This window comes from Bos grunniens, chromosome 24 (genome assembly GCF_055505025.1).
Source record: "Bos grunniens cultivar Pamir isolate PY7600 chromosome 24, Bosgru_T2T1.0, whole genome shotgun sequence".
NCBI lineage: Eukaryota > Metazoa > Chordata > Mammalia > Artiodactyla > Bovidae > Bos > Bos grunniens.
Window position 1 is genome coordinate 44,486,006 of NC_141188.1, and position 25,163 is coordinate 44,511,168.

The 25,163-nt window shown below is 43.2% G+C and overlaps 1 protein-coding gene and 1 long non-coding RNA gene across 9 annotated transcripts in view; one reads left to right on the plus strand and one right to left on the minus strand.

The window, feature by feature from the left end:
• Positions 1 to 625: 625 nt before the first annotated feature.
• LOC147346170 (uncharacterized) lies at positions 626 to 7,964 on the plus strand. The gene is made up of 2 exons (XR_015153990.1): positions 626 to 6,143; positions 6,725 to 7,964. It is a non-coding gene; the product is annotated as an uncharacterized LOC147346170 (long non-coding RNA).
• Positions 7,432 to 25,163, minus strand: part of SPIRE1 (spire type actin nucleation factor 1) — a 163,120-nt gene continuing 145,388 nt past the window's right edge. For 4 of the 8 annotated variants that reach the window (XM_086373252.1, XM_086373255.1, XM_086373254.1 and 1 more), the window contains 8 exons: positions 23,584 to 23,674; positions 19,231 to 19,373; positions 17,055 to 17,228; positions 13,486 to 13,623; positions 12,871 to 12,941; positions 12,336 to 12,363; positions 12,103 to 12,239; positions 7,432 to 10,407 (listed from right to left, as the gene is read on the minus strand). In XM_086373252.1, the coding sequence (XP_086229378.1) occupies positions 10,149 to 10,407; positions 12,103 to 12,239; positions 12,336 to 12,363; positions 12,871 to 12,941; positions 13,486 to 13,623; positions 17,055 to 17,228; positions 19,231 to 19,373; positions 23,584 to 23,674 (1,041 nt within the window). In that variant the 3' untranslated portion in view covers positions 7,432 to 10,148. The remainder of the gene's footprint in view (positions 10,408 to 12,102; positions 12,240 to 12,335; positions 12,364 to 12,870; positions 12,942 to 13,485; positions 13,624 to 17,054; positions 17,229 to 19,230; positions 19,374 to 23,583; positions 23,675 to 25,163) is intronic. The other 4 variants (XR_015153982.1, XM_086373253.1, XM_086373257.1 and 1 more) reach the window with 2 other exon arrangements.

Below are 25,163 nucleotides of genomic sequence, written 5' to 3' on the forward strand. Positions count from 1 at the left end.
TTTTAAAAGAAAAAAAACATTTATTTGACTGGGTCTGGTCTTCGTTGTAGCATGAGGGATCTTTAGTTGTGTATATGGATCTAGTTCCCTCACCAGAGATGGAACCTGAGCCCCTGCTTCAGACCGCCAAGGGAGTCTCTATATTTTCTTTATGTAGCTTTTCTCCCCTTGAAGGTAATAACTGTGTTTTCCTTTTCATCTGTTTATTTTTTCAAAGTCCCTGGCTGAATGCCCCCACATTCTTCCCCTGCTCTCTGCAGCACCTCACAGTGTCCTCTCCTACAGCTCAAACCCCATAGGCTGCACACCCCTTTCTCATTTCCCTGGTGCTGTTCTTCCTGGAGGCCTGTCTCACTCTCTGACCAGCAGCCGAATGGCTGTTGGCCTTTCTCCCTTCCTGGAGCCCTGTCTCCTGGCCTTCCTGCCTTCTCTTTCACCATAAAATGGGGAAGGACATGCCACAGTAGCTTCCAGGACTTGGCACATCTGAAAATGTCCCTTCTCTTCCCACTCTTCACTCAAAAGCTGGTTGGACATATAAATGTAGATAAAAATACTTGTTCTCAGAATTTTGAAGGCACAGCTCCATTGTTTTCCACTTCACTTCCTGAGTCTCTGTATATGGCTTTTTTTTTTTTTTTCTCTCTGAAAGCTTTTAGGGTCTCTTTGTCCCTGATGTGAAATTTCATACAGCCAAGCCTTGTTGAAGTGATCTTTTAAAAGCGCTCTGTGCTGCACTGCGCATGTTAAATTCCTGGCTGTGGTGCTGTGCTACAATTATGTCACATGTTACTGAAAAAGTGGGTGAAGGGTATGCAGCTTCCAGTAAGTCTACATTAATTTCAAAATTAAAGGTTAAAAAACTTCAAAAATAGTGCCATCATGGAAAATGGCAGAGGTGGGTACTCTGAGAATCAATCCCCACATTGAAACAAACAAAAAGCTGGCCAAAAAAAACAAAACAAAACCAAAACAACGGAATCAACTTTTGTAGCACTCTGGATTTTAGTCAAGATACCTAAACTAACCAGTAGGGTGCTAAATGAATTTTAATTAACCCACCCTGCAGATTTTGGACTTGGCAGCCTTCAAAATTAGGGCAGCCAATTCCTTAAAATAAATCCCTGTGTATGTGAAAGAAAACTCTGGAAGAAAATTGTGGCTATTTTGACCAGTGTGAAATGATACCTCATTATAGTTTTGATTTGCATTTCTCTGATAGTGATGTTGGTGTCCTATGGGTTTTTTGGCCATCCGTATCCCTTTTTTGGAGAAATGTCTGTTTAGATCTTATGTCCATTTTTTGATTGGGTTGTTCTGTTTAATACGGAGCTGCATGAGCTGTTTGTGTATTTTGTAGATTAATCCCTTGTGACCCCAGCTTTAGAAGAGTGGAGTCTTAACCACGGGACCACCAGGGAAGTCTGCCATTGGTAATTTGGTAGGGATTGCATTGGGTAATACAGTAATTTTGACAATATTGATTCTTCCAATCAAGAACATGATATATATCTTTCCATCTGTTTGTATCATCTCTGGTTTCTTTTATTAGCATTTTATAATTTTTAGAGTACAGGTCTATTGTCCCCTCAGATATATTTATTCCTATTTTATTTATCTTGATGAGATGGTAGATGGGATTGTTTCCTTAATTTCTCTTTCTGATCTTTTGCTGTTAATTGCACAGGAATACAAGAGATTTCTGTATGTTAATTTTGTATGCTGCAACTTTACCAAAGTCATCGATAAGCTCTAGCAGTTTTCTGGTAGCATCTTTACGATTTTCTATGTGTAGTATGATGTCATCTGCCAACAGTAACAGTTTTACTTCTTTTCCAATTTGGATTCTTTTTTTCTTCTCTCATTGCCATGGTTAGGACTTCCAACACTATGTTGAATGAAAGTCACGACAGTGGATATCTTTGTCTTATTCCTGATCCTAGAGGGAATGCTCTTAGCTTTTCACCCTTGAGAATGATGTTAGCTGTAGGTTTGTTGTATGTGGTGTTTAATATGTTGTGGTCAGTTTCCTCAGTGACTACTCTCATTACCTTTTGGAAGGAATCAAAACCAAGGCCTAAGCACAGGCCCAGACGATTCTGATCCAGGTGTCATCAGACCACACTTTGGGGGATGTTGGGCCCCCTCTCTTCATGAAATCTGTTTCCAGGAAAGTGTTCTTGACTGACACCAGCTCACAACTTACTATAAATTCCTAGAGTTTTATATCACTTTGGACCATTTTTCTAAACTATTCACATACATATTTTTCTGATTAGAAGCAGAGATGGGATGTTTACTTTGCATGCACAGCCCTGGGTGCTCACTGAGTATGTGGTAACTTGAGGACTGGGTTCAGAATCATAGCCCTCAGTGGGGAAGGCAGGTGGACAGAAAGCAGGGTTATGAGCACAGGGCTGGACCTCACATGTGATGCTGGGCTAGTGGTTTGACCTTGGGCACATGTCTACCTGGCTATATTGCCATCTCTCAGGTAGACAACAAGTGTATGCACAGCACCTGCTTCAGAGCTGAGTATCAGGATTGTGGCTGAGAGTGCTTTACATAGCACCTGGTGTGGAAAAGTGCTTGAAACCAAGCAGGACCTTGTGGGGCTTTCCTGGTGACAGACCCCACCATCCTGTGCTCCCCACCTCTTGTTGGTAGAAAAACGTTAGCCTCCTAGCCCTTGCCCAATTTCCAAAGAGCAAATTTAATCAGAGAAGTGGAAAAATGGAGAAGCAAGTGCAACAGTCAAGCAAGTCAAAGCAATGATAGTTTAGCCATTAAACAAAGTCAGGGACCTTTAGTTCCTCCCTAAGGGCTATAGGTAATATTCTGAGCCCTGTCCTGAGATGGTTTGCTGATAGTAACCCCATCAAGTGGAGGAGTTAGCTGCATGCTGACAGTCAGCAGGCAGACCCCTCGAGTGGTTGGAACCAGATGGGTAATGATGTAGATTTACCACCCTGTTACTGCACCCACCAGTCAGGACAAATGTCCACAAGTGATCAGGCACCCCTAAACCTCTCCCTCGAGGACCTTGCCTTTAAAAACGCTTCCCTGGGGGCTTCTCTGGTGGTCCAGTGGCTAAGACTTCATGTTCCCAATGCAGGGGGCCTGGGTTCAATCCCTGGTCAGGAAGCTAGATCCCACATGCTGTGACTGAAGATCCTGCATCCCACAACTAAGACTGGCACAAATAAAGAAATATTTTAAAATATATATTAAAAAAATAAACATGCTTACCTGAAAGCTGTCAGAGAGTTTGGCTGTTTGGTCACAAGCTGCCCGTTCTCTGTGCTAACTCCGTGTTGGTATCCTGCAGTAAATGCTGCACTTTCCTTCACAGCCTGGAGTTGGCAGGGTGGTTTTGCTGTGTGTCAGGCGAGTGAAATCAGTAACATGCTCAACTACTGGGAGCTAGTATTGGCTACTAAAATCCAGCAAAGCATTTAAAAACATATTATCTAATATAAAGCTTATCTTCATATCTTCCCTTATTTTTTTTTCTTGGCCAAACTGTTTTAATATGACAAATTTGAAGTCATTTGGGATGTTTTATTTCAGCCCAGTTGGCACATACATTTTAATCAAAATGTTATGATTAGTAAGCATTAACTATCATCCTTTGAAAGGGGCATTAGTAAAAAGGTCCTGAGTATGAGCTCAGTGCTGATGAACACACGATTTGCGTTCACACAGCAGTTCAATTATAGGTCTCCAGGGTCTCTGATATCTGCCCACCAATGTGTTAATGGAAAAAGCCAGTCTGGAGGCTGGGCTGTGCATGGTGGCTCCGCCAGGGATCTGGAGTGGACGGGAGCCTGGAGAGGAGCATGTGGTGAGTGGCATTTACAAGAGTGGGGTTTCTGCGGGCTCCAGGGAACCAGCAGCTGCAGAAGCTGCTGCCTCAGGCCTCCCAATTCTAATCAGCCACCTTTGGGCTGCAGTGACTTCTGACTTTGGGTTTTACTCCTGCCTTAAAGGAAGAATATGGCTGTGCGTGGCACTTACGTGGTAAAGAGCACTGACTACACACTATGTCAGTTGTTTGGAAGACATGTTAATGGTTCTGCCTTTGTATTGACTTATTTCCATATTGAACCTGCTCAATTCATCCATTCACTCCAGAAACATTTTTGAGCACCTGTTGCATGCAAGATAGTTTTCCAAATCTAGAGATGTAGCAGTGAAGAAATCTGACAAAGATCCGTGTCTTCATGAAACAGTGTAGTAGATGCTATGTGCGGTGGAGGAAGGAGGAAGAACAGCAGCAAGTACTGCAGACATGGGAGTCCAGAAGCTACCAGAAGCAGCTGTGCCAGGGGATGGGGCACATTCTGTGCAGCCATGTGAGGCAGAAGCAGGAGGTGAACAGTGGCATGAATGCCATGAGGGCTCCAATCCACTACTGCACCTGCTCACTGATGGAGTTTCGCAGGGAAAGAGCATCTGCCTGGCCCTGGATGTTTGTAATCAGGGCTGAGAGGGCCAAAGAAATAAGCTTCTGGGCTGGGGATCCCTTACCACAATGGGAGGTGTGTAGACTGGGGACCCCTACTTCCGCCGTGGCTGTAGTAACCTTTTTTTTTTTAATTAAGCTGAACAGCAAGATTTGTCTGTACATTTGTTTCCATTTAATGCAGTTAAACTGTGTGTTACATGTACCCACTCCCCACCCTACCCAGCCACTCGCTTCCCTTCACATCTGCAGTGGGACACGTCACACAGCGGGGCACATGTCACACTGCAGGACGAGACCTACCAAAATAGACCATGCCTTTGCATCCAGCAGGTTGGGAATGAACCACAGTAATTGGATGGTGCTGGCACAAAACAGCAGGTGAAAAGGGGGTTGTTTGTTTTTTGCTTGTTGTTAATGTGTGTCAATGCATCTGTCTTTTTAAATTTGGGGAGATGAACTCAGATTTTTTTTTATAGCAAACAGTAAAACTGAACCTCTCTTTGCCATATAATCAGGTTTGTCAATACAGAGAAGTACTGTTTAATGACACTTGGCTTCAGTGAAAGGGTGAATGTGAATTGCAGAGATTCCTCCCACTTTCTGTTCCATGACTCAGGCTCTCAGTGACTCACTGCTCAGTGTCTGCAGCCTGGATACTCTGACCCATCATGTTTCTCCTGGTTAAAGTGACCCGGAGACCACCACATCCGGCACCCTCAGTGCTGAAGTCAGGAAGCACTGCGCGACTTTCCCAACGTCTGAGGACTGAGGGTTGTACCACTGCTAAGCTGGAGCAACTGAGTCAGAGCCAGTTCACATGCTTGAGACCAGGCTCTGCTTCACTAATTATGGTTGTTTTTTCTCCCAGTTATCAAGGTGGAAGCCCTTAGGTCCTACAGAGCTCTTTCTGCCAGTGGCTACCATTGTGCAGCAGAGTGAGCCCCAGTTTCTACCATGAAGCTGTGTCCACCACCGGATGCACCGTGAGGAATGCCTTAGGCTGCTGCAGGGAGCCACACAGAAGTGGGGATGTCTAGCCATTAAGTTCACGGTGCTCAGTTCAAGTTCACAGTCTATCGGTCTGACTCCTGAGATGACCTTGTGGTAGGATGACCCAAGTCATCTTCCCTTTCTTACGGACAGCTGAAATGTTCTCAGGCATCTTCTGCTTTTGGGGTGTCAAAGATCAAAGTTTCTTCCCTTTAAACGAGAAGCTACTCTGTTTTCTGTTTCACGTTCGGCTCTGCTGTAGGAGCTACACGGTTAAGGAGGTCTGTCCACCTTTGCAGAATCGTGCTGCTCCTCCTTCCTTCTCTGTGATTGCCCACAGCTTTTACACCACATTTGCTGAGGAATTTGATATTCAGGTAAGCTTTCCAGAAATCCTCTCTTTGGCATTCCCACTCTTCCAAAACCAGCAAAATTTGGGTGTGACCTTTTCTGCTGTGTCACCGCAGGGGAAGGAACAGGGGAGGTAGGCCAGGGACTGACTGACAGTTCCTGCAATGACAGGACACCAAAGCCAAGAACATGCAGAAGGGCGCCTTCCAGTGAGGCTGCCCCTCTGTGCTGACTGCTCCCTAGGGGAGGAAGTGCCCTCCTTCCTTCAGTTTATAGATGCATCAGAGCCACTCTTGAGAGCATCCCAGAACAGGAACCAGCGTCGGGCCACCAGGTGAGTGGAACATCCAGGTGATCCCTCAGCTTCTAAGCCCCAGGGACGCAAGTGACCTCCTTGATGACCCAGCTCTCAGGAGCCTGCTTCACGAGTACTGTGTCCTGTCAGTGCTGGAGCCCTTTCACGTCCTCTGCTTCATATTGCACATGTTAAGAGGCTCGGGTTGTGCCACTGGCATCAAAACCCCACAGCAAAAACAGCTGGAGAATGTTCCACATAGTGACATCTATTCTAAAATACATCAATATACACACCATGCACATTTTAGTGGGACAGCACTGTGAATTCAATCTGCCAGGTAACTGCACCTGAGCATTTAACTAGTGTAAGCAGAGTTTTATATTAAGTAGGTTCTTAGCTCTTAATTTTTTTTTTTTTTTGGATGAGCCAAAGGAGATGTTTCTAGATGTGGGCCTGAGGTCAACATGAGGGGAAAAGGTGCGTTCTGATGGCTGTGTGTATGTATGTGTGCACACCCTGCAGAGAGCAGAACTGGAGTCCTGACACATTAGTGTGTAATCCAGCCCTTACCCACAACAATTCTCCTTATGGAGTTCTAATGATTTGCAACTCTACAGCTTCTCCTCACCAGGGGCCAGAAAGGAGAAAGAAAGGCGCAGTTGAATAAGGGAGGCCCAGAGCTTCCCTTCCTGGTCCCGATGTCTCCAGAACCTAGGAGCAGCAAGGCAAGGGCTGTGCCCTGGACTCAGTCAGCGAGCATGTGGATTACGAGCTGAGGTCTTGTCACACACCTGTCACAGGAACCTACTGCAAGAAGAGCTTAAAATACATCTGGCAAATAAGTAATGGATTAATATCACACTCAGTATCACCTAAGGTTTAAGGCATGTAAAACGCCAAGGATGCTCTCTAACATAAAGACAGAACCTTCCTAAATTCATTCTGGGTTTAAACTCAAGCCTTTAAGAGCTACAACAAGAAATTTTGTTTCATGGGACATTATAAGAACACACAGCATAAGGAATTCTATTTAGGAAAAAAAAATGCTTTCTAAATATTGTACAACTATGGAGACAATTTGTAGATTTTAGTTTCCTACCCTGCAAGGTGACAAAGGAAGCAGGCTGCTTGATGACACAGCAGTTACAGTGGGAGCTCATTTTCATTTATGTTCTCAGTGTGGTCCTTGCAGGTTGTATTTCTCAAGCTGATCGTAAACTGCTGATGTCACATAAATGTATCTTGTGTTTCCAAACTAGGTGGTTTCAAACAGCTAGTCACCAAAAGATAGCACGATTTTATAATAGGAACTCCACACGTAACGTATGATGGAAAGTCATTTATTTTCTCCTCAATTTTAAAAGACTTTAATGGAAAATGTTTGGTAGCGTCATGTTACGCTGAATGCCAGCAGTGCCTGGACTTTATACACGCACGAAGCCAGGTCAACGTGTACACATTTCTCCATGGCCCTACAACAGTTCTGCACGTACAAAATTGTCTGCTGTTTTGCTCTAGCAAATAGCAATATAATTTAAAACTTTCCTATGTGACACCTAAAATCCAGTCTGACATTTATTAATACAGTTAGAAAAATAAGAGTCTTAAAAAATTCATGGCATGAGTTCATGGTGCTGACCATGATGTGAGTTTATGAGATCATGGGATCTCATCAAATGTAAGATCATTTTAAAAACTCCTACATGACAACTTTCTGGTTTAATTTGAAAGGCTTAAGACTTGAAATCTAGTGAGACTATTAAGTTGATGTACTTAACTTCTACTTGTGTTGGGAGAGTTAATTCTCATTGTCCACTGAATGAATGCCCTCCAAATACCAATAAATATATTACAGTATTTACAAGCTTTGCTATCTTTCCTGACACTGACAGAAAGTTAAAACTGTGAGAAGTGAATTGAAAGTGTTCTCAGCCTGGAGGGAGAGGGTGAGAATGACGGTCAGTGCGCAGACACACATCAGATTCCACCCGAGGCCAGCCAGCCAGCGAAGCTGTTGTCAGACCAGAAGTAAGTGCCAGAAGCAGCACAAAGAGCAGCCTGGGATCCGAGGGAGGGAGGGAGGGAGGGCGGGGGGCAAGGCTAAGGACTGTGAAAGCATGCCCCACAGGCCAGCAGTGGATGACCCTCTGGAATTATCCAGTTTGGTTGAGGTGGCGGACACACGCCACGGATGTGGGAACTTGTTTGGCACCAGAAAGGGATGCGGATTTGATTTCTACAAACTGTCCCATGGAAACCTGCCGCTCACGATGTCCCAGTAGTTAAACAGTGTCACAAACCCGGAGCAGTGAAGTCAAGGATCACATGGGCTAGATTTTGCCATGTGAATGGGATTCTCATTTCAGGGGAGGGGTTAGTTTTTTGTATTTTAGAAACACCTATAAACTAGTCATTATTTTAAAAAGCACACTCCTGGGTCTGTTTTTTCCACGGACACAAACACCCGCCCCCACTCCTCTGTCTTCCTTGCACCTGTCCTGGGGATGGTCTAGAGGCTCAGGCCAATCTATAAGGGGTCTAGAGTTGAAACTGTCCCTTGGAAAACTGTACAAACAAGATTCACTCAATGTAACATTTGAAGCTATCACATGAGCCTCTTTAAATATTTCCATAATCAGGGTTTTCTGGTGGCCCACTTTTACATGCAAATACAAATTGTTAACATGCATTAATTAGTCAATTGGTAAAAGTTTATTTTGCAAGTGTAAGTAATTTTAAGCAATTTACTAACTTATAAATTTCCACCATGAAAAACCACTACCAGAGCAGTTCTGAGGTATTACTGTTAATTCCCTATAGAAATGTTGAGGGGGCGTAGAGTGACTGCCATGCCTTTTGGTGAGCAGTGCTGTCTCCAGTGTTGACTGCAGACGTGTCCCAGAGTGTGTCAGAAAGTGGCCTGGTGCATTAACCAGGCTTGTGAATGTGACTGGCTGGTCACCACTGAGCCAACCAGAACCACAGAGAGAGATGCCACGGAACAGACCACACAGCTGAGAAATGACAGGTGTATGGTGCTGCCTCCAGCTCGGCTTCATCAAAGCCCACCCTACCCACTCAAGTCGCTTAAAAGGAAAATGTGTGCAAAACATCCAAAAAGCTTATCGGCAGGTTAATTTTCTAGTAATTTTAAAAGACTAGACCATGGTTTTCCTTTAAAATTCATTTATAAAAATAAATTTCAGTTTGAGACCTTATGTACCAAATTGTGGCTTAATTTAGTCATGATGGTGAGACTGTAAAGTATGAAAATTGCTGCTGGAAAGGTGGATGCTCACAGCCATTCTTCTAAGAGGCCAAAGTACTGAGCTTCTGGACAAACTTCTAGCCTGCCTTTGTCCCATGATGCCACAAAACTTTCTTAAGACCTCCAATATGCAACTACTAGTAACAGTAATACATTCAAGGTAAAAACAGCCTAGCACTTGCTCAGGAGACACTGCCTTGCTGCCCAGGGACACAGGCACCCCCCCTAGGCCTACAGCTCCGATGCTTGTCCTGGGAGGCAGTGGAGAGCCCTTCCCAAGTGTCTCAGAGCAACAATAACTTAAAACCAGTTTGACACACAAGCAAACCCTTGCAGGTTCTGTGCTGTGAGGCCTCCAGGGGTCTGTGTCCATCAGGTAGGAACACTGTCAGTGGAAATGCCAATATGACTTACTGCTTAGACCTTGCTGGCCCCTAGGCCTGCGCTAGACTGATTCCTCACACGAGAACCTTTCTGCCCTAGAACATTATTTCAGGCACAGTAAAGAACTAAGAGGAATGTTTCTGGCCTCCAAATCTATAATCACACAAAATCAAGTTTCAAACTACTGTCCTCTTAGTGCAGATGAGCAACTGGCGACTGGTCATGTGTTCTCAATTTGACATGAACACAGCATTTAGTCTGTGGAACAATGCAACACAGCAAAACCCTGATTCTCACACAAACCCAAGCCAGTTAACCACATTGAGGAGACAGTGACAGCCTGCTCAGCGTCCTCACAGGAACTCGACTCCCACAGGAAGGCACGGGGCTCAGACCTCACTGATGGTCCTCTCTGAGGGGCAGTACTCTGAGGGGCCTGCTGAGGACATGTAGACGGACTGCGTCTTCCTCTTCAATCGAGCTCTCTTGTTGGCCAACACCAGACTGTGGCGGCTTGAGCTGATGATCTCAGAAATGAACTTTTTGCAGTCCACACACACCTCCATAGCACTCCAGTCCTCCACCAGCTCTTTGGGAAATTGGAGTTCTTCATCTGATTTGTCCACAGACTTGGATTTTGAGGACAACCTAAAAAAAAACATTTAAAATATCATTTATTAAGAATTCTACTGCAATACTAAGAAAATACATGCAGAAAAAGCAAATTTGTTGCCAAAATATGATGGAATGGGTGGTGATTGGCCATGTCAGATTCATCGAAAGAAGTTAAAACTGGTGACAACATTCAAAATATTTTTAAAAAACCAGGAAACATGTTTTATTAAGAATCTTAGTACCCTTTATAGAATTTTCGTAAAATAGGTTATTCAGAGTATTCACCTTCTGCACACAGTTCATGAACACTAACAACTGAAATGAAGTACATGTTGCTAACGCCCCACTGATGATGCAGAGAAAACTTCAAGTTCTTTCTCAGTGACCCCATGTCACGGTTAATGAACATTACTTAACTCTTGATGGTAGGTCAGGAAACTACAGGAAACTGAAGTAAATTTATCTTAATCCTATGACACAACCTGAAAAATTATCTTTGGACTAGCTTTCTTATTTTTGTATTTATCAAATATACCTCTCCCTGACTACAGCAATTGTCTTTGGCGATGGCACCCCACTCCAGTACTCTTGCCTGGCAAATCCCATGGACGAAGGAGCCTGGTAGGCTGCAGTCCATGGGATCGCGAAGAGTCGGACTTCCCTTTCACTTTTTACTTTCATGCATTGGAGAAGGAAATGGCAACCCACTCCAGTGTTCTTGCCTAGAGAATCCCGGGGATGGGGGAGCCTGGTGGGCTGCCGTCTATGGGGTCACACAGAGTCGGACACGACTGAAGTGACTTAGCAGCAGCAGGTGACTATTTGGATTCTAGAGAGCTGGAGTTAACTAGATAACATCACTGTAGATGTTTTGGATAGTTTTTGGAAATAACTAGGCATCATCTACTCACTATTTTAATTAAACCAAACAGGAACGTAGAATTAAGTACAGGAAAGAACAGCAGCCATGTTCGCTTGTCCGGAGCCCATGGACAGCAGCCCAAACTCAAGAGCCCAGGATAGGGGCTGAGCACAGGGCAGAAGCCTTGGACACAGGTCTGAGGAGCTTCCAACTCCCTCACCTCACTGTCCACAGACCTTGACATGCTGAATGGCCACCATCCAGCATTTGGCACCAATGCTAGTGTCCCTCACAGATGGAGGGGCTGCTGGTGTGTAAAACCCTGTCCCTTGGGCCCTGCCAGCTTGGAACCTGAGCTGGTCTGCCTTCCTCCTGTCTTTCTTAAAGACCAACACTAACCTGAACACAAAGTGACTGATACCCAGGCATATTTTCCTTTTAAAATGCCAGCTCTTGGCATAAAGCTTTATTTCTGTCTTTATGTTAGGAATGTAAGTCAGCTATTGCAGACCACTGTAAACACAGGATTAAAAATATTTTTTTCAAAACTAAAGGAAAGATTAGACTCTTACGTGCAAGTTTTCAACTCCACTGAAAAGGATAGTTTTAAAGATGACTTTTAAAGGATACATAAAAGTAATTATTTCCAAAGTAGAAAAAATATTAAACTAGGAGACTGTGTCTTTCAAGGAGCTAGCCATTATCCTTGACACGCTACTTTTGGAGATTTGTGTAAGTCAAAACTATTAAAACTAACCCACCCATGTGCCTCTCCTCAAGCCAATATCCCACCATGTCACCAAAGTCCTTGAAAGTGCTTTCTTCTTTCACAAAGGACACTTTGGAGACCCAGGCCTCCTGCTCACCTGGCAATGCTCCGAAGTGGCCGATGGTGGCCAGTGGAGGGTTTTTCTGGCCTCATACAGCTTTCGCCTCTCTGCAAGGCAGACGGTCCCAGTGAAAAGATAGGAAGGGTGGAGTATGGCTTGGAGGGCAGCCGCATCTATGATCCCAAATAAAACTGAGAATGAGCAGGACTGCTGGAGAGGCAGAGTCACTGAAATCAGCACAAGCTGTGACTTTACTGAGCTCGGCTTACCTTTTTGCAACACTGTGAGCACACCGGCCTGTATACAAAATCAGAAAGGTTACTTAGTGTGATTCCATGGATATGACTGGAGAGTTAAGAGAAGCCAAAGGCTGCATGCCTCTACCTGTCTACAGTTGGTCCCCCAAACTCCAGTTCCACCAGAATGAAACAAACTGATACAACTGGCTTGCCAAAAAGACCATCAGTCTGTAAAACTTAATGCTATGTCCTATGAAAGGATCAACTTAATGTCTGGGATTTTCTTGTCTATTGTGGGTTCACCTGAGAGTCACATCTATTTTTTTCTGTTCTGATATATTATTATTAGAACTGTCTTGAATACATAAAAGAAATACATGCAGAAAAAAAATTTTCCAGGCTTAATATCAAATAACCATCCACTGTTGAAGCAACTGCTGTTGTAACTCATAAGCATGGCACATGATCACACACTGGATTATTTCTACTATTGTTCCTGTGAGAAAAATGATGAAACAGTGGAAGTGTTTCCTTGACTACTGTCATCAATTACAAAAAGCCTTACCTCTTACAGAACTGACAGGTATAAGACCAGGTGAAGAAGGAAAACCTTCTGGTTCGGCAACAAAAGCAGAGCTAAAAAACAGAAATTTTAAAGGAGAAAAAAGAATTGCCAACAGTTAACTTCCCAATTTGTACATCTAAACACGTATTTATATGTGGAAAGTCTTAGTAGACAAAGGGAGAAGAGCATTTAGAGACCCTTTTACTAAGTTTGATTCTGTGACAGTTACAATCTGGCTCTGTATTTGATTATAATTCTACTTTCAAATGGGAGAAAAAGGCCACAGCTCTTAAGGGTCTTGCCATCATGGAAGCAATCTGAAGAAGATTCTAAAAAAGTGTCCTGTGTTTCTCAGATATGTCTTCTCAATAATCTTTTAAAGGTTTAACAACTAAGAGCAGACCTGATTTTAGGAAGGCACACCATTATTTATTACAGTGGTTTTAAACCTTACGGTTTTCTATTTCTATGGGAGAAATAATACTTGCTTCTGTGAGCAAGGGAACAGGGACTGCCTGGCAGAGGGTGAGCCTCTGGCCCCTGGAGCCCCCAAAGCCCTGTGCCACCTGGCAGCAGATAGTGCCCGCATGACCCGCCAACTGGAAAGGGCTCTACCTTTCCTTTTTTCAGAGCTGTGTAGACATCTTTGTATTGCTGGTACTTTTCCAGCTCTGCTTTGACCAGGACCTGACGAATGTGCATCACCTCCTCCACGGTCAGTGCCAGGCACTCCACTGGGTAGCAGAACTCCTCCTGAAAGTCAGAATCCATGTGAGCAAGAAGCCCCACCCCCTCCAGCAAGGCCATGTCCCCTCCACTTCAGGGCCCTGGTTAGTAGCTCCAAAGAAGAAAGAGGCTCCCAGGAAACCCTGGGGCAGAGCTGGCTTGCTCTGGGGACCACAATCTCTGATCACACCCAGAAGGTAGCTGGAGACTGCTGGGTCCCAGGTAGCACTAGCCGACCAAGACCTCCAGTAACAGAAGTTTCTCATGTGTGTTCAGATGCATCTCAAACATCACTAGTCCCTGACTGTGTCCTGAAATCTGGGGGAAATGCTGCTGCTCTAAACCAAATTTATGTCCATTTTCTCCTGATACACAAAGACAGTATGTAGCTTTCTGTTGTATACTATCTGCTCAAAAGTAAACAGCAAATCTACGATACTGGTACAGTTTTAAACACTGATTTGTGGTACCCAGAACAGCCCAAAGAAGACGGTTAGTAACTGACATTGAGAAACGTTATTTAGTGGTAAGTTACATCAGCACAGCCTGAAAACTCCTAATGGTGTGAGTGAACTGGACCCAGAGGTCAGCAGACACTCCCATTGGGCTGCCCCATGCACTCCAGAGCCCTTGTCAGTTTTCCACACGGATTGTGGAGGATGACGCTGATGTAACTGATCCCACTGAATAAAGAGCCTCTTGCCTGCTCCCAGTTGGCCCTGCACTGATTGTGGACCCAGCAGAAACACAGAAACGTCCTGTGCGCCCACAGCATGTGGGCCTCACAAACCCGTGCCCTCGGTGTACACACACTGGAACTCACACCCACACACACAGCAGTGCTGTGCACAGGCATTCTGGACTCAGACAAGCCAAACAAGAAAGCACAAGACTATGGATGCAGTTCATGGAGATTTAACATTCAGTTCAGTTTTCTAATCAGAGAAAAAAAACAAATCTAGGCCGCAAACTTGACAAACATTAGCATTTACTATAAAAGAAAATTTGCAGAATTACTGCTTCTTATAGTCATTACAAAATTATCTCTGTTCAAGCTAACTTAGGGAAGATTAAATTTGCTAAAAATGTTTTAGAAAAGATCCTGCAGTTGAATTTTTAAGATGAACAGCTTAGTATCTGGAGGATGGGAGGATAGTTTGTTAGATTATATCATGCTCTAGAATGTCTAAATACTCAAGAAATCCCACCATCACACACTTTTCTCTCAGTAGGAAGAGCTTTCAAAGATAACAGGCTTCAGTTGGCATGTCCAATATTTACTGTGCTTTGCTCGGCCCTGAGAACAGTGTGTGTATGTCTACTGGGACATGACAGTCTCTGAGTGCTGGACATCACAACTGTGCTCAGACTAATGCGCCGGCTGCACACACCGAACAGCAACTTTTCTCAGGTTCTGATGTGTCATTAAGAAGTCTTTACAGTCGTCTTTATTCATCAGTGACGAGCATGACTACCTATATATATGAATCTAGCAAACAAGCAGAAGACTACTCCCGGAGATCGGTGGCCGTGTGTTAGGAAGATGGCAACCTTACAGCGTAACACAGGTGGTGATAGCAGGCACTGCCCTCTCCTCAGCCTCGAGTCACAGACGGGCTCAGTCAGAGCCTACTTTCAACTTTCTGCTTTGAACCATACCCAAATCCACTGCTCTGTCAGATGAAATAAGAAAGGGTGGTTTTTTTTGGTGTTTATGTTCTTTTTTTTAGAATTTCAAGCAGATTATCCTTTGGTAAATAGCTTCCATCAGGTCAAATGCTAATGTTTTAAATCTGGTGCTTTCCCAAGGACAACAAAACTTTAATGCAACATGAAAGAAAATAAATAATTATAGACTAGCTTTCATTATTTTTTTTCAACTGATGAAAAAACATTGATTTAACATCCCCAAAGCCAAATTACCCCAGATCTTGCTGAGATCCTCATGCCGCAAAATGTGAAGAGCACTCAGGGTTTGCACTTCACCCCGAGCTGAGCCCCTGTCCCCACTGTCATGAGGGGCTGGTCACACTACAGCAGGCATGGAACTTGGGTCCTGGCCTGGCATGGATGCCAGGGGCCAGAGCAGCATGATTCAGATTCTCTGGCTGCTCTGTGCTGCAGCGTAGCTCCCAAATTTAGAAACGGGAAGCTAAATCTTAAATTTTCAAAGATTACAATATACTACAGGAACAGCTGTGGTGCCTTTAGAACTCACTGTACATATGTCACTAAAATGGCTGGGTTTCTGTTAAATATTCTGGTTATATTTACCATTCAAAAGGCGTCGGAGTTAAGCCAGCACAGAAATTAGAGAGCACAGTGTGTCATCTGTTACTGAGCTGGAGAAACAGACACAGTCACATTTTATAGTGTTTGTGGTCAGCCCAAGCTTCATAAATAAGTAGGAGAGATTTGACAATTATCCAAAACAGCCTTTTGAGTTTTTAATAAACCAAAGGAAAGCACACTTAAAAAGAGCAAATATTAAGTTTAATTACTCTTTTTTCAAGTTCATCTTTAAAATTCAAGGTAAATTATCTATCTGAAGTCATCTGTAGACTTAGTAGACGAGACTAGGGAGGGTTGAAAATAAAAACAAAATGTCAGAGATCTTCAGAAACACCAAGAGGGGTGGTACTAAATGCCACTCCTGCATCTGACCACGTGCTCACATGGCCAGATCAAAAACGAAAAACAGGATTGAGCCTGAATTTCATGCCAAATGAAGAGAAAGTAATCTGTTGTACCTCATTTACATTCAGTTTATTTTCTGAACCAAGATGGGTAATAAAGAATAACAAAGAATTTAGAGGCTGTTTGCTTATCAAGAACAGGTCTGGTCAACAGGAAGGACCCCGGAGCCAGGCAGGCTGCTGCCACACAGGTCGCACTGTGGGCAGGGGAAGCCTGAAGACGGTCCCAAGGCTTTTTATGCTACTGAGGTCTGGAAATTATACTTTCTATAAAAAGTGTACTCTGTATGAAAATCTCAAAAGATAATACAAAATGAGTATTTAAAATATTTAAATAATCACATCGATAAAACTTGATTTCTCTGTACAGAGAAGCAGGGTGGGTTTTTCTAACAACCATCCTGACCATCATAACACAGCTGTACGGGAGCTGGAGAAGAGGAAGGGTCCCTGTGGCTCCCTGGCTGGGCAGCTGAGTGTGGATGACTGCTTCGGGGGAGGCCAGCGGAATGCCTCTCCATCAGGCCTCTCAGAAGCTCTTCCCACAGGCTCCCTGACGCTGCTGCATTCTCAGTTTGTTGTCCTTTCACTATCATCCTGTCATTTGAGATCATGGTGTGATCTATGCATCTACCAAAGATTGGAATCAACGGTCAGAAGCAAAGTGTCCATCTAAGCTGTTAATCTGTGCAGAGTGCGGCAGCTGAGGCATCACGACCAGAGACAGAGGAAGGTAATTCCCAGAGCCCGCAGGAGGCCAACCTGTGTGTGTCTCCACCTGCTGGTAAAAGCTCTCTCACACAGATAATAAACAGCCCCTGCTACCCCCAGCATGGCTGCCTCCAAAGGGTGAGAGCCGAGCAGAGAAGCTGTTTGGAGGGTAGAAAAAAGTGGTCGGAAAGGCGGCGCTGGCCATGCTGTGGTCATCCTGGGAACCTGAACAATACGTATGGGGAAGAGAACAGCAGGGGAGAAGAAATGGAGAAAATACTGCTGAACATGAGTGACTGATACAGAACCATTATAGAGCATGAAAGAAAAACAGACAAAAACACCACGGAGGGCATTAATGTTAGATTCCATATGAGTCTCCAGGCCATCATCTGCATCTATGTGTGTCAAAACGAAATCAACCACGAAGTCACAGCTGGAGAATGTGAGTTCACACAGCAACACTTCAGCTGTCCTGTGAACTCTTATCTCCCACACAGGTTTGCGGGATGGAGGCCCAAGGCGACAGTAGAAACACACACCCAGCAGCCACCCCTACCCTACTTGGAGGGCACTGCCCCCAGTCATCTGACCAAATGATGAAAAAAAGTACACTTTCAATATCCTGAGGAAAGGGTGCTAAGTCTCTTCAGTTGTGTACGACTCTTTGCAACCCCATGGACTGCAGCCCACCAGTCTCCTCTGTCCATGGGATTGGATTCTCCAGGCAAGAACACTGGAGTAGACTGCCATGCCCTCCTCCAGGGAATCTTCCTGACCTAGGGATTGAACTGGCATCTCCTGTGTCTACATTATTGGTAGGTAAGTTCTTTACCACTAGCGCCACCTGGGAAACCCCAGGAGGAAAGGGAGGAAGGTCCAATATAAATGAAAATCAGTAACAACAAAAGACATTTCTGTTGTCTTTAGTTGAGACCTTATAAATGCAAAATGATTCAGTGTTTTCTTAAAAAAAAAACAGCTAAATCATACTTTTAAAGACAATACTTACAAAACTAGATGCCACTGCCAGTAAAGGAATGGGATTTTATGGACTTCCCATGATAAGCTACTGGCAAGAAAAGTCAGGACTTTGATCTGGAGGTTCTTGCATCTCAGCTGGGACCTAGAGGCAGGCCGAGGGTGCGGAGTTCTGTGAACAAATTACCAGTCTGCACAGACCATGGGCTCCCCTGCCTGCTCACTAAACCTCTTCTCCGCAAAGGCATGTTGGTTGTACCTTGCTCTTCTCCACAAAAACAGCTCATGGCCTGACCATACACACTGAGCTCCCCTGCGCCAGGAAGACACCTCATGGCCTTCCTTGGTAAAGTTTCCCAGGTGGTGCTAGTGGGAAAGAACCCACCTGCTGATGCCAGAGACGTAAGAGACATGGGTCCGATCCCTGGGTCGGGAAGGTCCTCTGGGGGAAGGCATGGCAACCCACTCCAGTATTCTTTCCTGGAGAATCCCATGGACAGAGGAGCCTGGTGGGCTACAGTCCATGGGGGTCGCTAAGAGTCTGAAATGACTGAAGCAATTTAGCACACATGCACCAGCCAAATACTCCTTGTAGTTAATCTGACAGTGTCTTTACACTGCTAATTTTAAGTTTAACCTCAACAGTGTAGGTATTTGGGAAGTCAGGTGGGACAGAAAGAATCCTCGCAGGTTTCCTCTGGCAGATCCGCTGCCTCTTCCTGGAAGGACCTTGTGGGCTACATCCCCTGCCTGATAAGTGAATAGCTATGACGTGAGCCTGGACGTCTCTGGAAAACAGCGCAAACTGTCAACCCATCCAAACAGCTGCAGTGACTCCAGTATCACAAAACATGCTTGAAAACAAGGAACAATGGATTTTTATGAATCAAAATTCTCCCTTTGGATATCTGCCTCAGTAAGAGTCTACTGTAGTCAGACTTCACTAAGTTTTCTGTTTAGTTTCAACAATTTTTAAGTGGCATTTGAAAGGAAAAAAGTGTTTCTTTAATAAATATCCATACTTTCAACCATAAGTAAGTGTTTCAGGGGGAAAAAAGTACTTTAAATGAACAAAGAATGTCAGATTTCACTTGGTTACTTTTAGGATTGGTTTTCTTCAGCTAGTAACAACAAATAAGGTTATTATAAAGTTCATTCTAGCTTCTGGAAGCTTCTCAAAGAAACTAATGATTCCAGGTCTCTTAACTGCTTACAAGTTGCTCTGCATAGTCTGTGGGCTACTTACAAGAGACCGGGAGCTCTGCCTGGATGCCGGCAGGAACTGTCTCACATTAGTGGGTGTTTCCTTCTCAATGGAATGTCGTCTCTGGGGTGGCTGCCGTCGCTCAGGCTGAGGTGTGGAGGATATGGGCAAGAACTTGGGAGGGTCTGAAGAAACAGGATGAACCAAACTGAAATCAGTTCTCTTATAAAAGAAAAAAAAAAGCAACTTAGGTTTCAAATTTCTAACAGAAAACCCTCTGCCATATGTGACAAACTGCATTCAAAGATGGAGTGCTGATTTTGTCGGACTGATACATTAGGACTGGAGGCCACAAGGGGACCCTGGAAGACTGTTACAGAATAATCTTTGCAAGATAAACTTACTACTGAAATAGCAAGGAAAAGGAAAAAGTGTTCAATATTCAAATTCATGCATAAAATGCAACATAAATGCAGTCTCAGATTCATAATATAAATGCCATCCTGTTATTTTCCACAGAATTTTGCAATTAAGAGTCTTAGGCTTTATTTAAAATTTTTTTAATTGGGCAAAAGACTTGTATTTAATAAACAATTTCAAGGGCAAAGAATTCAAAGAATAGATCTTGGGCTTTATTTTAAAAGCATGTGAAAATTACGTATTGTTTGTGTCAAGTCATACCAAAATTGTCAAGTTTATACCTTCCTTTTAAAAGATAAAATATGAAAACTCTTTCTTCTTGATGTGTATCAAGACATTTTATCCTTAGTTTAAATCAAGCTTTATTTAAAAAAATTAAGTTTCAGCTTCAATGTTAATACTACATATGACACTGCTCCTCTGTCTAGGAATATCTGGGGACAGAGTTTAAAGGGGCAATGTTTCAGGCTCTGATTCACATTGTGGAAACACAGGAGGACATCATAGAACTCTGCTGTCTGTCTGTCTGTCCTTCCTCCCACCCTCTGCGCAGTAAGAAGGTGAGGAAAAGTGAAAGTCAGCACAGTGAGGAAGAGATGACCATCTACTTGGACTGTCCTAGCAATAAATCACTAAAAAAAATCAGAATATACTTCCCTCAATCAAGAAAAGGTACAGAAATCCATCATGTGATTTAATGGAGTCTCTATAATATTTAATGGGTCTGGTCAAATACCAATTACAGATAATAACCAAGGTCAGCTCCTGTTGTTTTTGATGTAATCTGTTTAAGTAAATCAAAATACTATTTGAAGAATTTTAACCACTGAAACCTCCACATGTACATGTACGAAAAATGAAGTCAATATACTAAAGATACTCTGTTTTTTCTTAGTAAAATTTTAAATAATTGCAGTAAGATATACATAATATTTACCATCTTACCCAACTGTACATTGTAAAAATTTACCAATTATACCATTTTAAAACATACAATTCAGTGGTATTAAATTGTTTACAGTTACCTTGTTATGCACCCGGTTGTAAACTTTATTGTACTTTGTTGGATGTTACATATATATTTTAATATTTATTATTTATTTATTTGGCTGAGCTAGGTCTTAGTTGCGGCATGTGGGATTTAGTTCCTTGACCAGGGATCAAACCTGGGCCCCCTGCATTTGGGAGTACAGAGTCTTAGCCACTGGACCATGGGAAGTCCCAGATGATATATTAAATGGATATAAAATAAATTGGTCTAAAGGGCTAAAAATATAAATAAAAATGTAAAATGTGATTATTAAAAACAAAATGTGTGTGGCAGGGTAAAAATGTAGTACTGTTCAGTTCAGTTCAGTCGCTCAGTCGTGTCTGAATCACAGCACGCCAGGCCTCCCTGTCCATCACCAACTCCCGGAGTTCACTCAAACCCACGTCCATTGAGTCAGTGATGCCATCCAGCCATCTCATCCTCTGTCGTCCCCTTCTCCTCCTGCCCCCAATCCCTCCCAGCATCAGAGTCTTTTCCAATGAGTCAACTCTTCACATGAGGTGGCCAAAGTACTGGAGTTTCAGCTTTAGCATCATGTGTTTAAATGTAAGAGGTCATCAACTTAAAATATTCACCTGTCTGGTAACCACAAACCGAAAGTCTATATAACAGATACATACACAGAAAAGAGAAAGGACTCCACATAACACTAAAGATAGTCATCAAGGAAAAAGATTTCTTTTTTCTTGGAATAAAAGGAAATAAAAACAACCACAAAACAATGAACAAAATGGCAGTACATACATACCTATTAATATCAATAAATACCAAAAACAGGCTTTCTTGGTAGCTCGGCCTGTAAAAAATCTGCCTGCAATACAGGAGACCTGGGTTTGATCTCTGGGTTGGGAAGATACCCTGGAGAAGGGAATGGCAACCCACCCCAGTGTTTTTGCTTAGACAATTCCATGGACAGGGGAGCCCGGTGGGCTACAGTCTATGGGACTGCAGAGTAAGATATGACTGAGCAACTAAGCACACATGCACAAATATTAATCATTGCTTTAAATGGAAATGGACTAAATGTTCCAATTGAAAGCTTCAGAATGCTATGGAACTCTCCTCAATGTTATGTGGCAGCCTGGATGGAAGAGGAGTTTGGGGGAGAATGGATACATGCATATGGATGGCCGAGCTCCTGTACTGTTCACCTGAAACTGTCACAATACTGTTAATCCGCTATACCCCAATACAAAATAAAAAGTTAAAAAAAGAAAGTGAAAAGATAACACCGAAAACAAAAGAAGATATTTGCAAATTATATATATATATTTGATTTGACATCATTCTTGTTTTTAAAAGCAGAACATTTACTGTGCAACTACCTGTTGAAATACTGTTTTTCAACACAAGTCTTGTTTTTAACATAAATGCTTATAGAAATAAACCTCCCTTTTGCTCTGGGACAGTTTCTGTTGACTTATTTTTTCTTCTGAATGAGCCATACTTTCCTGTTTTTTTATGTGCCTTGTGATTTTTTGTTGAACACTGGACATTTGAATTTATCAATGTGATAACTCTGGAAATTAGATTCTACCCTTCCCCAGAGTTTGCGGAGTTTTGTTACTGTCCCTAGTCACTGTTTCTCTTATTGTTGAAGGCTGATCTTTGAAGATCAGCCTGATGTAAACTTAACATCTCCTCAGGTCCTTGATGAGCCATTCCCTGGGCATTCATGGTCACTTTCCAATTCTCGCATATTCCCTGGAGATATGGAGGGGGGAGGGGGAAGCTGACAACAGCTCAGCAACAGCCGTCTACCTCTGTCTGCACCTCTGATATCAGAAGCAGTGACCAGAACACAGAGCCCCAAGATCTGGAGGGCCAGGTCATTTTGTCTGTCTTGGCCCCGCCAGCTGTGTGCAAGCTGCTTCAGGAACGGCACACAGCTGACTGTCACATGGACGGGGACAGGGGAATGAATGGCTGCCACTCGCTAAGAGCTGAAATCTACTGAAGTTAACCACAATTCACCATCTTCCCCTGGAAGTTGTAAGCATTCAACAGATTCTAGCATTCCGAATATATCAGACAGATTCTGCCACTGCAGTTACTGTCTAGGTGGGAAGATGACTACACAGTGCCTGCTACTCTGCCAGCTTCCCAGAATCCTCCCCGCTAATATAGAATTTTTAACCCTTTATATTAATCTTACAAATGAAAAGATTACCAAAACTGTGGCTTCCCTCGTGGTCCACTGGTGAAGAATTTGCCTTGTAATGCCACGGACACAGGTTCAATACCTGGTTTGGGAAGTTAAGATCCCATCCGTTGGAGCAATTAAGCCCACACACTACAACTAGACAGCTGCACCTCAGGGAAAGATCCCACATGACGCCATGGAGACCCCACACGCCCCAGGGAAGACCCAACACAGCCAAATAAGTATTTTCAAAAAGATGGCCAACAGTACTTTTCAAAATGATTTCATTTTACATTCTATATTAGAACCCATTACCAAAAAAAAAAAAAAGAACCCATTACCTGAAGAGTTATAAAGGTGTTTTTATTATCCATACTTGTACATGGGTAAGGGGCAAGGGTGTGTGGGGGTATATTTGTGTGTGTGTAGCAAGAATGATAACAAGTGTGATTATTCAGGGCTTCTGGCTTAAATTTAGATAATGAGGTAATTCTAAAAAGTACACATAGGCTGACCTACTCCCTACAGCTATCATCTGTAAACCTAAAGGTGACTGATTTATTGTAAGTTGAGAACCTGAGACCCAATTACAGTTTAGCCCTATCTTATGTTATTCCAGGAAAAAAACGATTATTTCTGCTCCTGACCAGGGCAAATCCAGGGTTGGTTCTTTAACTAGTTATCCCAAATGACAACAAGGCACTTTGGGATTTCCTTTCCTAGGTTAAACATGTTTTTTTTAAGGCATCTGACACTGGTTCTCTGTACCACAAATACTCACTCTTCCTTGTGGACACGGTCTCCAGGAAGGGGTCTTCCAGGAAGGAGGGAGATGCACTGCTGCTGCTGGCAGACCTGGGCAGGGTCTCCTCCTGAAAAAGACACAGGGCAAGGGGGAGACACAGATTTCTTAGACACTAGTGCTCTCATGCTCATTAACAGTGTTCACTCATAAGAGGTAAACTGAGGCACCACATTTTAATGTCCAAGGTTCAAAGCAAGTTGGAGACAAACTAGAAGGGATCTAAAATTAGACATATCTGGGTGTGTGCCCCGGCTTTGTTCCTCATTAGAGTGATGTGACATAGAGCAAGTTTCTTATTTCAGTTTCATAATTTCAATAGGATTACTACAAGGACAAATCTGAGAACACATTTAAAATGCTTAACACATCACCTGGCACACAACAAATGGTGATTAACATCATCAGTCAAGTATTTAACACATTTAAAAAACTAACAGACTTACTACCCCTACAGAGGTAGAAGTGTTTTGTTCACTGTTGTTACCTACTACCAAGTCCATCCCTTACTAAGTAATGCATAAATATTTGTTGAATGAATGAAAACATATTTATGAGAAATATGTCTACACTGTGTCAAAATTGAAATTCCTGTTACTTGTGAGAAGAGACCTTCTTAATTTGTTTTAGACTATAAATCACTGCAGATGGTGACTGCAGCCATGAAATTAAAAGATGCTTACTCCTTGGAAGCAAAGTTATGACCAACCTAGATAGCATATTGAAAAGCAGAGACATTACTTTGCCAACAAAGATCCGTCTAGTCAAGGCTATGGTTTTTCCAGTGGTCATGTATGGATGTGAGAGTTGGACTGTGAAGAAAGCTGAGTGCCAAAGAATTGATGCTTTTGAACTGTGGTGTTGGAGAAGACTCTTGAGAGTCCCTTGGACTGCAAGGAGATCCAACCAGTCCATTCTAAAGGAGATCAGCCCTGGGTGTTCTTTGGAAGGAATGATGCTAAAGCTCAAACTCTAGTACTTTGGCCACCTCATGTGAAGAGTTGACTCATTGGAAAAGACTCTGATGCTGGGAGGGATTGGGGGCAGGAGGAAAAGCGGACGACAGAGGATGAGATGGCTGGATGGCATCACCGACTCGATGGACTGAGTTTGAGTGAACTCCGGGAGATGGTGATAGACAGGGAGGCCTGGCGTGCTGCGATTCATGGGGTCGCAAAGAGTCAGACACGAATGAGCGACTGAACTGAACTGAACTTATACCAAAGTGAAGTACAATATTTATTCATGAAAAATTTACTACTTACTATGTGACATGAGATATATATTAACTGGAAGACAACTCAATTCCATAATACATAGAGAAAACTGCTAAATATTTTTAAATATAGAAGAAAGTTAGGTTAATATATTAATCTATGATCATGTGAGACAAATAGTGAAAATCCTTTCTGACCTACTTAGTGTGGAAAGCATTAGTTTCGAACAAGCCCCACTACAAAGGACCTAGTCAAGGAACAGGAGAAGAAAAAAGCCGTGGAGACCACAGAGCCCACACAAGGATGGTCTGAGTGGTCACCTCCTCCTGGTGCTCACTGCCA